The sequence below is a fragment of the Oreochromis niloticus genome, linkage group LG16 (genome assembly GCF_001858045.2).
Source record: "Oreochromis niloticus isolate F11D_XX linkage group LG16, O_niloticus_UMD_NMBU, whole genome shotgun sequence".
In the NCBI taxonomy this organism is placed as follows: domain Eukaryota; kingdom Metazoa; phylum Chordata; class Actinopteri; order Cichliformes; family Cichlidae; genus Oreochromis; species Oreochromis niloticus.
Genome location: NC_031987.2, coordinates 9971840 through 9983248, shown reverse-complemented (window position 1 = coordinate 9983248; position 11409 = coordinate 9971840). Strand labels below are relative to the sequence as shown.

The following is an 11409-nucleotide window of genomic DNA, read 5'->3' as shown; positions in this document are numbered from 1 at the left end:
GACAACCCCGCATCACCGCTGAGCGCCACGCAGACATTACACACTGCTAAATATCGTGATCGGAACCCCACATACTGCCCCAAAAGTTTATTAAATCCCACCCAACTGCTGCAACCTCTGCTAGAACCAGGAAATCTGTCAAGACTGGTTGGGGGTTAGGGCAACAGATGCAAGTCTTCAGAGCAGTGGCAGTGTGACTTTCTTTGTATATACCTGAACCTGATTTACCTTTTAATTTTCTTACTTGTCAAAATGCATCGTGGGTAAAATACAATCCTTGAAATAGTAATAACACAGTATCCTCAGCAAAGATGAATTAAACAAGTTTTATTTTAATGAAAGTTTACTTCAAGTCTTCAGATTTTTACTGTTTTTTATTTGATTACTTTAAAGAATATGATTACCTTAAAATAATCAACTAAAGACAGTTTTGATGGAGCTCCTGACCCAGCCCAAGCTCTCTATGAAGACGAGGAAAAACTCCCCTGGGGGGGCCAGATTGACGGGAAGAAACCTCGGGAAAGCCCATTCAAAGAGAGATCCCCTTTCCTGGGATGGCTGGGGGGGGTTACAGGAATTCCAAAACACCAAAGTTTAAAATAGGGCAATTAAAAAAATTATTTCCTGTCGAACAGAAAACAAGAAAGTTACCTCATATATCACACATACATGATAACGTCTGAATTGCGTGTGTTTGTGTGTGTGTGTGATGGGTTTATCTCAGCCAAGCGTGATGCTGGAGGTCCTCCAGCGTCGGCCGCATCTCTGGGACTCTGGTTAAACACGCGTCCAAGAAATCCCGGCAGCCTGGAAAGAAAGGAAAGAGAAAAAACATGAAGATGATCGTTCCAGTGGTCCAAGCCATCAGTCAATCTTGAAGTGTGACGTTTTCTTACGTTTAGACAGACGGCTTTTGAATTTCAGGCGCTTTTTGAGGAAGCTCGTGGTGTTAAAGTCCCCCACATGAAGCGCTTCGTACAGAACCACTCCCATTTGCCATACCGTGGTGGGTCCACACCTGTAGCAACTGCGCCTGTACCACTCGGGAGGGGAGTAAATGTCTGTACCTAATAAACAGACACAATTGCAATTTCTTCTAAAACAAAAGGTGAAAATTGTTACATCTGTGAAGAGCAAGAGCAGAATATGTTACCATAGAAGACGCGGTACAGCGACCGCTCCTTAACAAAGCAGCTCAGTCCAAAGTCGATGATACGAACACGCGGTACATCTGAGCCGGTCTCAATTAGAATGTTCTCACTCTTGATGTCCCGGTGAAAGATGTGTTTATCCTCCAGGTGCTTCGCAGCATCAACCAGCTGCTTCAGAATGACCTGGAAACGATGAAAAAGACAATAATCAATCAATGGGTTAATGTTTCTCTAATACTCTGTGCTTTGATTGAATGATGTACAGTCTAAGGCTCTTCTAAGGCAAGTCAACTTGCCTTGGCCTTGGCCTCTGGTAAAAATCCTCCATTTTCTTCTATGTATTTATCCAGGTCCACAGCGGGGACGGGTCTCTCCATCACCAGGATCAGCTCTCTGCCAAAGTCAAACCACTCCAGCAGAGACACTGGGGCTGATGTTCCCACTGATCCATCTGCTTCAGCTGCAAGCTTCAGCATGATGGCAACTTCCACTGACAGATGCTTCCCGTTTTCATCCTGAAATATTTCGATAAAGTGGATGATGAGGAACAGACGTTCCACAGGTGAACGCTGCATGCAATCCACTAATGTAAAAACAATTCAAGTGTTGCACATTTACCGTCACTTTGCAGTACACTTTCCCCTTTGGGATGTGTTTGATGGCCACCTAAAAGACACAGGGCATTGATCAGCATTTCCTCAGTATGACATAATTAAAGGTGTAAAACAGCACACGTCTCAGCTTACGATATTATCCCTTATCTGCGTTACTGCCTGTCTTACTACCACCATCTGAACACTTACTGGAAAATGATCTTTTATGCGGTAGCCAGCAAACACTGCTCCGCAGCCTCCTTCTCCAAGCCGGTGCTCCTCCACGTATCTCGCTTGGAAGTCACCTAAACAGACAAACAAATTGGGTTTTACTACAGCTGTCACACAAATTACTCTCTGCTCTACCCTAAATGTTCATTTTGCTCTTCACCTAAATATAAAAGCCAAGCTGCTTGCTACTTACGTTTCTGTTCGGCCACTGACTTTTTGGCAACATTTTTGGTTTCGTCCTGGTCCACGTTCTTCTTCTTAGGTGGGTCCCTCCTGTCTCCCGCAGCTTTCCTTTTGCCAGCGTTTTGGTTTTTACTGCAGCTCTCTGAAATGTCTATGCTGCAGTCTGCAGATGTGGAAAACACCAAAAGCACATCAGCTTATTAGATAATAGACACAAATATCACCCAAACACTAATATCTTAAACCCAGCAACCAGCTGTACACTTAATCTACCCCTCACTCAACTAATTAGCCTACCTTTACCAGTGTCCAACCAGGAAGATGCTTGCCCCTTGTCACCGCTCATATGGTCAAGAAGTTTACACTTTTTTGCTGTATTGGTTGTCCCCGCTTCATCTTGTTGGACCTTGCGCTTGACTCCTTTGACCACATGAGTATCTGAGCTGGTGGAAGGACCAGCCTGCTCACTGACCCTCCTTCTTTTTATGGGGGTCTTTTTTTCAGGACTGGCCTTTCTTTTTGTCATTCTGGTCTTACAATCTATAAACAACAACAACACATTAGTGAAAAAGAGCGTTCGACGTCAGGACTGGAAGCATTTTGATGCCATTGAATTTTAAATTAGTATTGCTTAAAATATAATAACAAGTTTATGCTTTTGATAAAATACAGACCAACACGAGTCCATACTAGGTCTACTAAGTCTTAGATACTGATGACACTTGTTGCTCTGTTTTCACTGCTCAGTCCAAGAATAAACTTGTCACATTATTTTACCAAAAGACAAAGTGCCCCAGTAACCTTTCTTTGATTAGACATGTTGCATTTACGCTAGTTTCAATCAAACATAGGATTTAAATCCTCTAAAAATGAATCATTTTATACACAGAGTGTCAACATTTTTAGAAATGTAGATTCTGTTATTTGGGGGATTTGAGCTAGATTTTCCGTTTTTTTACTTACTTTGATCTCCTGGATCTTTCTTATCTGCCTCAGTCGTAACTTTTCTTGTTTCCTTTTTCATCTTAATGTTTTGAGAACTTTTAAAATAGAAAATGTCACCTTAATGTGCAAATAGTCCTTCAAATGTCTGGATGCTTGACTTTTCTAACTGTGAGTGAGCTTTAAAAGCAAACTTCGGAGACTATGGCAACACAACATTAGAACCTTGCCTTTCAGCGACATCACTGACTGCCAGTAAAAGTGTTCCAATTAGTTTAAAGAAAAACACTCTGGCAGACAAAGCCATAATATTTCATATATTTCAGTAATTTCACATTAAACTTTCTTTCATTATTTGTATAAAGACTTGAATTGTGGATGCTACTATGAAGACTTCTAGTTTACCAAACACTAATAAACACAGTGACAGCTACATTGTCATATGATTTAAAGTATTTATTATTGTATATTTAACTTTCTTATTATATCAACTGATTAACCAAAGAAAGTTAAAGGGATAAAAACAGTGTGTGTGTACTGATGATCAAATCTGAGATAAAATATAATACTTTTCTATTAAGTCAGTGTTAACTGTATTTTTTTCTGTTAGTATCATTCCATAGCACAAAGCGCGGGTAGGAAGGAAGTGATCATCAATTTCTATCACTTTGTCAAAGGCTGAGCGTAGGGTGTCATCCCGAGACTGTCCTAGTGGAAAATCTTCTGTGGGGCAAATCATCGGAACCAGCAGGGCCTTCTCGTAAGGCCCTAGTGAGTCTCCTCCCACTCGGAGTCAGTGTCGGACAACCCTTTAATTTTCTTACTTGTCAAAATGCATCGTGGGTAAAATACAATCCTTGAAATAGTAATAACACAGTATCCTCAGCAAAGATGAATTAAACAAGTTTTATTTTAATGAAAGTTTACTTCAAGTCTTCAGATTTTTACTGTTTTTTATTTGATTACTTTAAAGAATATGATTACCTTAAAATAATCAACTAAAGACAGTTTTGATGGAGCTCCTGACCCAGCCCAAGCTCTCGATGAAGACGAGGAAAAACTCCCCTGGGGGGGCCAGATTGACGGGAAGAAACCTCGGGAAAGCCCATTCATGTTCCTTAAGTACATCTGCCCTGTTGAACTTATTATGGGAAATAAATATTTTAATTAAAACAAGCTGCTAATTATTTCACATTTTACTTGTGAGCAACGGCACATTTAAATCTTACAAATATAGTTATTTGGCTTATATCGTGATATATATCGTTATCGCCTGAAATGAAAAAAACATATCGTGATATGAAAAAATCTTATATCGCCCAGCTCTATGTCTTCCTATTAGTGCTATAAGCATTAATCTCGTTAAACTGACACTGCATTAACGCGACAAATCTCGGTTAGCGAGTTAGCGCGGATCGCCCCGTGTGTGGGGCTGCACAGCGTCAACGCGTTAACACAGTTAGCTCGTTAACGCGGTTAGCTCGTTAACGCGTTAGCGCCGTGCAGCCCCACGCATGGGGCGATCCGCATTAACTCGCTAATGGAGATTTGCGCGTTAATGCGGTTATGGCGTTAACGTCATTTTAACTAGATTAATGCTGACAGTACTACTTCCTATGTTTTTATTTCTTTAGATTATCTTAATTGTACAGCACCTTGGCCAACACTTGTTGACTTTGACTTATTCTAGATAAACTTTCAGAAAAAAGTGTGGGGTTTGATCACACCATGCTTCACAGTCATTGTATTCGTGGTTTCTCAATCATGATGCAAACATTTGAGGTCTAATAGTTTTCCCCCTGTGAAACCAGTCATCTGCATAGAAGACCTGAAAAAGAACCCCTTAATCCCATTCCTTAGACAATTTAATTGACATATTTTAAAGATACTTCCATTTAGCAAAATAATTATAATAATGTGATACGGGTGCGTACCAAGAACAAAACAAATGTGTTCTAAGAAGACTAGAAGATACACATTCATTTGAACAGGCAGGGTATTTGGGTTGATGCAGTTCTGGGAAAAAGAGTAGCACTTTAGGCACAAATCAAAGGTGTTTAATCAGGTCTGACAGTTTCATGTGTGGAATGTGAAAGTGAAAACAACAAAAGGATCCTAACGAATGTGTGCTTTTTACTATGTGTTAGTTTATACTACCACTAGATGTTGCCAAAGTCACCAATTTTTAAACTTATACCAATGGGCCACAAACTGTGGAGTGGCCTCCTCTGGTGGAGCAAAGAGCTACTGCTCGGGTGTTCATTACCAATACATCCATTGAGTTATATTAGGAAACTAATGGAAAACTACAGTAAATATATTTTAGAATTGAAAATATCAGTTTGATTAAAGAGTTCCCAAATACTGGTGGATTAACCAGTTTATAGAAACACAAACCTTACACTTTGTGGTGGTCTAATAAAAGTAGTAAGCTAGTTAAAGAGCATATTTTTAAATCTGCAACATCTGTCTCTCAGTGACTGCATGGTCCAGCCACACTATCTTATGCTGTTTGGTTAGGCCTCTTTTCTGGCCAATGTGGACAAGTACACAGTGTGCTTGGCTGAATACTCTGCTGTTCTCTGTACTGTATTGTAGAGGTTCCCTGTGGACATGTTTTCTACTCAGGATCAGATCTGTTTCAGTTTTCAAGAAAACTGAGACACTATTTAGACAAGCGAGTGTTGCTCACAAATCAACACTTACCTCATCCTTAAGCTATGAGGTGAGAGTGCCCACTGGTTTCACTCTAACTCCACCCCTTTGATTATGAGTCAGAAGATGTGTTAAAAATGCAAACCTGGATCTACAGTCAGTGACATTTACACTTGCAGGACCATGTGCAGTTGACAAAATAAACTGTTCTGTTTTTATAGGGGAAAACCTTTGTGGGTAACTGGTGCATGGCTTTTTACCCATACAGACAAATCTGTATTCATACATACAGCTATTTAGTTTTAAAAATGAAACTAATGTTTTAAGTAGTGCTCTTAGTTTTCAGTTTATCCTATTTACTCTTTGCAAATATTAGTTTGAATGAAATGTTATCAGTGTCAGCATTTTCATTGCCTATCATCTTTGTTATTGTGGTGATCACACAGCAACCATAATTACATTTCACTCTGTGGTAGCCTCTGCATGCTACAAGCGTGTGGCTTTTGCTAGGTTGGTTAGCCCATCTGACTGCTTTCTATAAGTTGGGATCGTGTAAATCAAAACCCCTTAACCGCTGTAGTATTATATCCTGTTCTTCAGGAAGCAGCTTGAAAGTGTAAACAAAGTTTCTGTATTTTACAGCATGTGCAGTAAAAAAAAGTGTAGTTAGAGCTGTTTTAGATTTCCCACTAAATTCCTGATATTACAACAAGCAATATTTGGCATAATGTCTAATTAAATGTGAGTTATTGGCTTTGTTAGATCATTTTGAACTCGTGTACTCAAAATAAGACATAGGTATTTTGTACTTGAGCAAGTGTTTTTTGAAGGTTTTACAAGTTAATGAAATGAGGACGGGCTGCCAGAGGGGATCATCTGCTGTGATTATTAACTCAACAGCAAATTTATGTTTCTGTGAAGTTTGTCTATGACACCCTCAATTATGATGAGAGATTGAACACATCTGAGAGAACAGAGAGGGTAAATCAAACATTAAAATTTGTTCAGCTGCACAGATTCAAAGGCAAAATGAGAATGTAAACTTTTATTGTGTAAGGCAATGAATGTACTGTTAAACTACATTTACAGCATTTATTCAACAAGTTCATGTTCTTAGAGAGAGCGCTGTAAAGACGTCCACCAAACTGGGCTTTAAATAATCCAGTTCAGAAAAATGTGCACTGTATGTGCACATGTGATGAAACAAAAGAAAAAGAAAGAAAGAAAAAAGGAAGAAGTAATGTGTGTATAGGGTTCATAGTGAGAGGTGTGAATATCTTTGCACACACCGTGGTAACTATGACGATAATACACGCTTTCCATTTCTCGATTTACCACCAACCTTCACCGTCTTCCTTTAAAATAAATGTGATCGACAGAAAAAAAAGGAACTTTCATCAGAGTAAAAATTGGAATTATCCTCTCATAGTGGTGTGTGAGTTTTAGAGAGGACAACCACAAAACGTAGGATTTTGAATCGATTTAATCTGAATTGCATAAAACCACAATACCACATGAAGGCACACATATACAGTGTAGCAAAACAACAAATCATTGACAATTTAACAATATTCGATGTTATCTTGCTTGAAAAGATGGCTACAGACAATCTTTTTTAATATGTTTTTTCACAGTTGTGTTTCACATGTAAAGCAGTGAGCAGGGTGTGATTTCAACTCCTGCCTGTGCAACAAAGTTTTTGACACCTGCCCACAGCGTTTCCGTTGTGGCAGTTGGAAGGCTGACAGCAAAAAGGGTTAGGGGGGCTTTGAAAGTCAAACTTTTCAGCTTTTGCTTCAGTGTCACCATGATCTGCTGCATCATATTCATCTTTCTACAAGTCTCCCTCACAGGTAAGATACGGTCATTTTTGAAAGACAAGTGAATAAAGCATATTCCTTTACTTTATATTTTTATAAGGTCATTAGCTAGAAATGGGCATGATTTTTTGTAATCAGTGTATTGATTTTACCTTCTTTTCTCTTGTAAGGGGCTGCTGAGAGCGGTATAGTTGGTGGCAGGGAGGCAAAACCGCATTCCAGACCTTACATGGCATCAATCCAGTATGAAAAACACCATTCATGTGGTGGGATACTAATCCGGGAGGACTTTGTTCTAACGGCAGCACACTGCAAGTGAGTGTGGGGGATTTTTTTGTTTTGGGTTTTTTTGTAAATCAAGAACTCAAGAAAAAAAGTCCTAAAAATTGGTATTTATGTAACAATTACCAAAAAAAAGTTAAGGATTTTATTTATTCACTAATGAATAGGTGTTCCATTTAATGATGATTTGTATGAAAATATATCACTGCTGAATTGTTATAAACACAGTTTAACACACATGTTATGGGTCTCCACTATGATCCAGCGGCACATCATTTTCAGACTCACCTATCTATTCAGCGAAACATTGTGTCCTATGACACAGGCATTTTAACCCCAGAAAACACACACACAGATGTCGGTCGAAGATTATTTCTCAGCCCAAATTTGTAGAGTCGTGAGCTTCGTAAGCCAAATGGATGCAAACTACACTGACCAAATATCCACCACAGCATAACAGTCAAGAACTCGGGTTTTTCCTTTAATTTGTCACCTGTTCAGTATTTAAGCATATTGTAACCTGGCTGAAGAAAATTTGCTGTTATGAGTGTTTCATGGCTGTACTTTATAAACTTTGTTTCTATGTATAATCAGTGTAACTGTACGAGATTTCAGGACATAAAAATGTTACCTTTTTTCAGATATGACAACAGAGATTGCACAGTGGTGCTTGGAGCACATGACATTAGCAAGAAAGAGAAAAGTCAACAACGCATCAAAGTGGCCAAGTACTACCGTCATCCAAAATTCAACGGGAACTACGATTATGACATCATGTTGCTTAAGGTAAAGCTAAAAGGCCATCAAATTTCAGTTTAAAGCATTTTTGTGCAGTGTACCTATTCACAGTTAAAGCTTTGTTATGCAATTTCACACTTGTGCTAGGTAGCAGGTGTGAGTGTGTGTTAATTGCTGACCTTTAAATATAGAAGAAACTCCCCTTTCAATAACACTCTGCTGTCTTTCACAGTTAGAAAAGAATGCCACACTGAATAAGTATGTGAAGACCACCGGACTACCTAAGAAGAATGGAAAAATACCTGCCAATATTAAATGTTATGTGGCTGGCTGGGGTCAAACTGGAAAAAATATGCCCACCTCAAATGTTCTAAAGGAAGCCACAGAGAAGATGCAATTCAGTAATGAGTGCAAAAGTATTTGGAAAACATCTTTTAATTCTAATCAAATGATATGCACCAAGTTCACCAAAAAGGACGGAGGAGTTTGCCAGGTAATCAAATGTTAAAGGCAACCAGTACACCAATATTAATATTCAGAAAAACTAGTTTTTGTTCTTTATTCATAACAAGAAAAATGTGCAATGTTTTTACAGACGACTTAATCAAGTCTCTCTGCTCTGTTTTTTTTGTAGGGCGATTCTGGTGGACCACTTATTTGCAACAAGATGTCTCAAGGTTTAACAGCTTTTACTTTTAAAGATGATTGTAATAATCCAAAATATCCTCATGTCTACACTAAAATTAATTTCTTCATTCCCTGGATCAAGGACAAAATGAAAGGATAGAGGAATGTTGCATGAGCCACTAGTGAGTGGAGTAATGGGCTTTATTCATTTACTGATTAAACAATTTGGTTGAATGGTCTTTGTATTAATAAGGAATTCAAAAGTTGAAATGTGTATGTTAAGCATTTGGATAAACACACCTGATTACACGCAGATATTGTGTAGTAAACTTTAAACTGTACCTTTTCATTTTCTGAACTTTTCTTTATTCGCTTTTTCAATTTTGATTTCTAACTTTTAGGAACTTTTTATTTACTTTCATTACTTAATGTTTAAGTCAATGGAGCATGAGGCTGGGGTCTGATCACACCATAGCTCACAGTCATTGCATTTGTGGCTTCTCAATAAAAGTGAAAACCTTTGAAGATGAACAGTTTTCCTTCTGTGAAACTAGTCATCAACACAGAAGTTCTAAAAAGTTCCCCTTAAACATTCTGTTCCTCTGTTCAATTCTGTTACATGTTTAAAAGATCATTTCTATTTAGCAAAAATAAAGACTAAGCAAAACTAACTGGACTTGGATCTCTTTGTCGCACAATTCTTTCTCTATTACCTATTACACTGCAGACATGTGCATACCTAAAACAAAAGTAGCAAAGTACCTTAGTTTGATGCAGTTCTGTGAACACAAAAAAGCATTTTAGCCACAAACCAAAGGTGTTTTGTTGGGTCTAACAGTCTCACGTGGAATGTGAAAGTGAAAGAATGGATGCTGTGAAGATGTGCTGTTTGCCATGTTTTAGTCTACCACTAGGTGTCACCAAAGTCAGTATCTGTTTTAAATCATACTCGTGAACCAAAAACTGTGAAGGGGGCTCCTAGTTTGGACAACCAGGAAAAAAGTTGTGCATCAATCCATCCATGGAATGTCATTTATCTCAATCTGGGTGGTGGAGGCACGAGTCTAAGCAGAGCCACCCAGACTTCCCTCTCCCTCCACCTCTCCCTGGGGAACACCAGTATGTTCTCAAGCCAGCTGAGATATGTAAAGCTTCCAGTATGTCCATCAGAGTGTTACATATAAAGTGTAGAGGGAAAAAAAGTGCCTGTATGAATGTGTGTGAGGTGCTTTTGTGTGTCACTGGTTTTGTTTAGTTTGCACAGGAAGCACGACAGCATTAAAATTTAAAGTCACGTATTCAGGGGGGGTTTTTTGTTTGTTTTTTTCTGAGTGTCTGACACTGTGCTCACTGTGTGTGTGGATGATGGTTGAAGCTGAAGTGGTTTACCTGCTCAGCTTTTAGGGAAAAAAAAGAAGCAGAATTTGTCCTTTCCAAGAATACCACTAAACACCTGAACTTCCAGGGAAGTTTGTACAATTACATCATGAGGTTTCATTCAGGAAGCTGCACAAATGCAATACAGCTGAGAGAGAGAGAGAGAGAGATGTGTCATTGACACTGATTTCAATTTCAATTTATTTATTCAGCGCCAAATCACAACAACAGTCACCACAAGGCACTGCAGCCCTCTGCTTCACTCAGAGAGAGTTTTAAATCAGAGCAAGAATAAGTGACAGTATGGGCTAGATGTACTAACACATTGCAAACTTTGTGAAACAAAAAAACACAAAAAAGTACTGTCAGTATTTACAAAAACAGTGCAGTGACAAATTGTGGGCGTTTTGGGACTTACCCTCTTGCATAGGCATTTCTGGGAATTCTTTTTGCAAAGTATGGGGGGATCAATGAATTCAGGGATGCCCTGAAATCAACAAAACTCAAAAGGAATCAACAAAACGTCTTTCAACGCTTCAACATACTGTGGCTTCAGTTGCAGGAATTGCTCAGCCCATGCAATAGAGTTCACGCTCTGACAGTGTGTGAGATATAGATCACAAATACACATGCGTGCATATGTTGTGCCCTTAAACTGGAGATGAATGAAGATACTTACATGCAGCTCTCACCTTCACTCATCTGTATAGAATGTCAGTTACAAAAGACACAATCAAACCCGTATTCTCTCTGCACTGATAAACTCTGTCTCAGGACCACAGTTTCCAAACAAAGTTACTGTTATTTTCT

General features: G+C 38.8%; 3 protein-coding genes across 4 annotated transcripts in view; 1 reads left to right on the top strand and 2 right to left on the bottom strand.

Annotated features, from left to right (window-relative positions):
• LOC106097784 (serine/threonine-protein kinase pim-1) overlaps positions 1-524 on the bottom strand; it is a 459832-nt gene extending 459308 nt beyond the window's left edge. Inside the window, exon 1 of the mRNA XM_019352572.2 lies at positions 405-524. The gene's annotated coding sequence lies outside the window, so the exon portion shown is untranslated. The remainder of the gene's footprint in view (positions 1-404) is intronic.
• Positions 313-4156, bottom strand: LOC109197486 (serine/threonine-protein kinase pim-1). Of its 2 annotated transcripts, none has more exons than XM_019352578.2 (9): positions 4085-4156; positions 2456-2698; positions 2169-2321; positions 1955-2049; positions 1770-1817; positions 1448-1666; positions 1154-1334; positions 897-1067; positions 313-807 (listed from the first exon to the last, which is right to left on the bottom strand). In XM_019352578.2, exons 2-9 carry the CDS (start codon positions 2682-2684, stop codon positions 716-718), a joined length of 1188 nt encoding a protein of 395 aa, XP_019208123.1. In that variant the 5' UTR covers positions 2685-2698; positions 4085-4156; the 3' UTR covers positions 313-715. The 2 variants fall into 2 exon arrangements, with proteins under 2 accessions (XP_019208123.1, XP_019208122.1); XM_019352577.2 differs by lacking the exon at positions 4085-4156 and adding an exon at positions 3122-3370.
• A 3298-nt stretch (positions 4157-7454) lies between these two features.
• On the top strand, positions 7455-9898 carry LOC100693160 (granzyme-like protein 1). Its single transcript, XM_003445287.5, has 5 exons — positions 7455-7608; positions 7746-7890; positions 8499-8643; positions 8828-9088; positions 9230-9898. The coding sequence occupies exons 1-5, from the start codon at positions 7563-7565 to the stop codon at positions 9380-9382; spliced, it is 750 nt and encodes a 249-aa protein (XP_003445335.1). The 5' UTR covers positions 7455-7562; the 3' UTR covers positions 9383-9898.
• The last annotated feature ends 1511 nt before the right edge of the window (positions 9899-11409 follow it).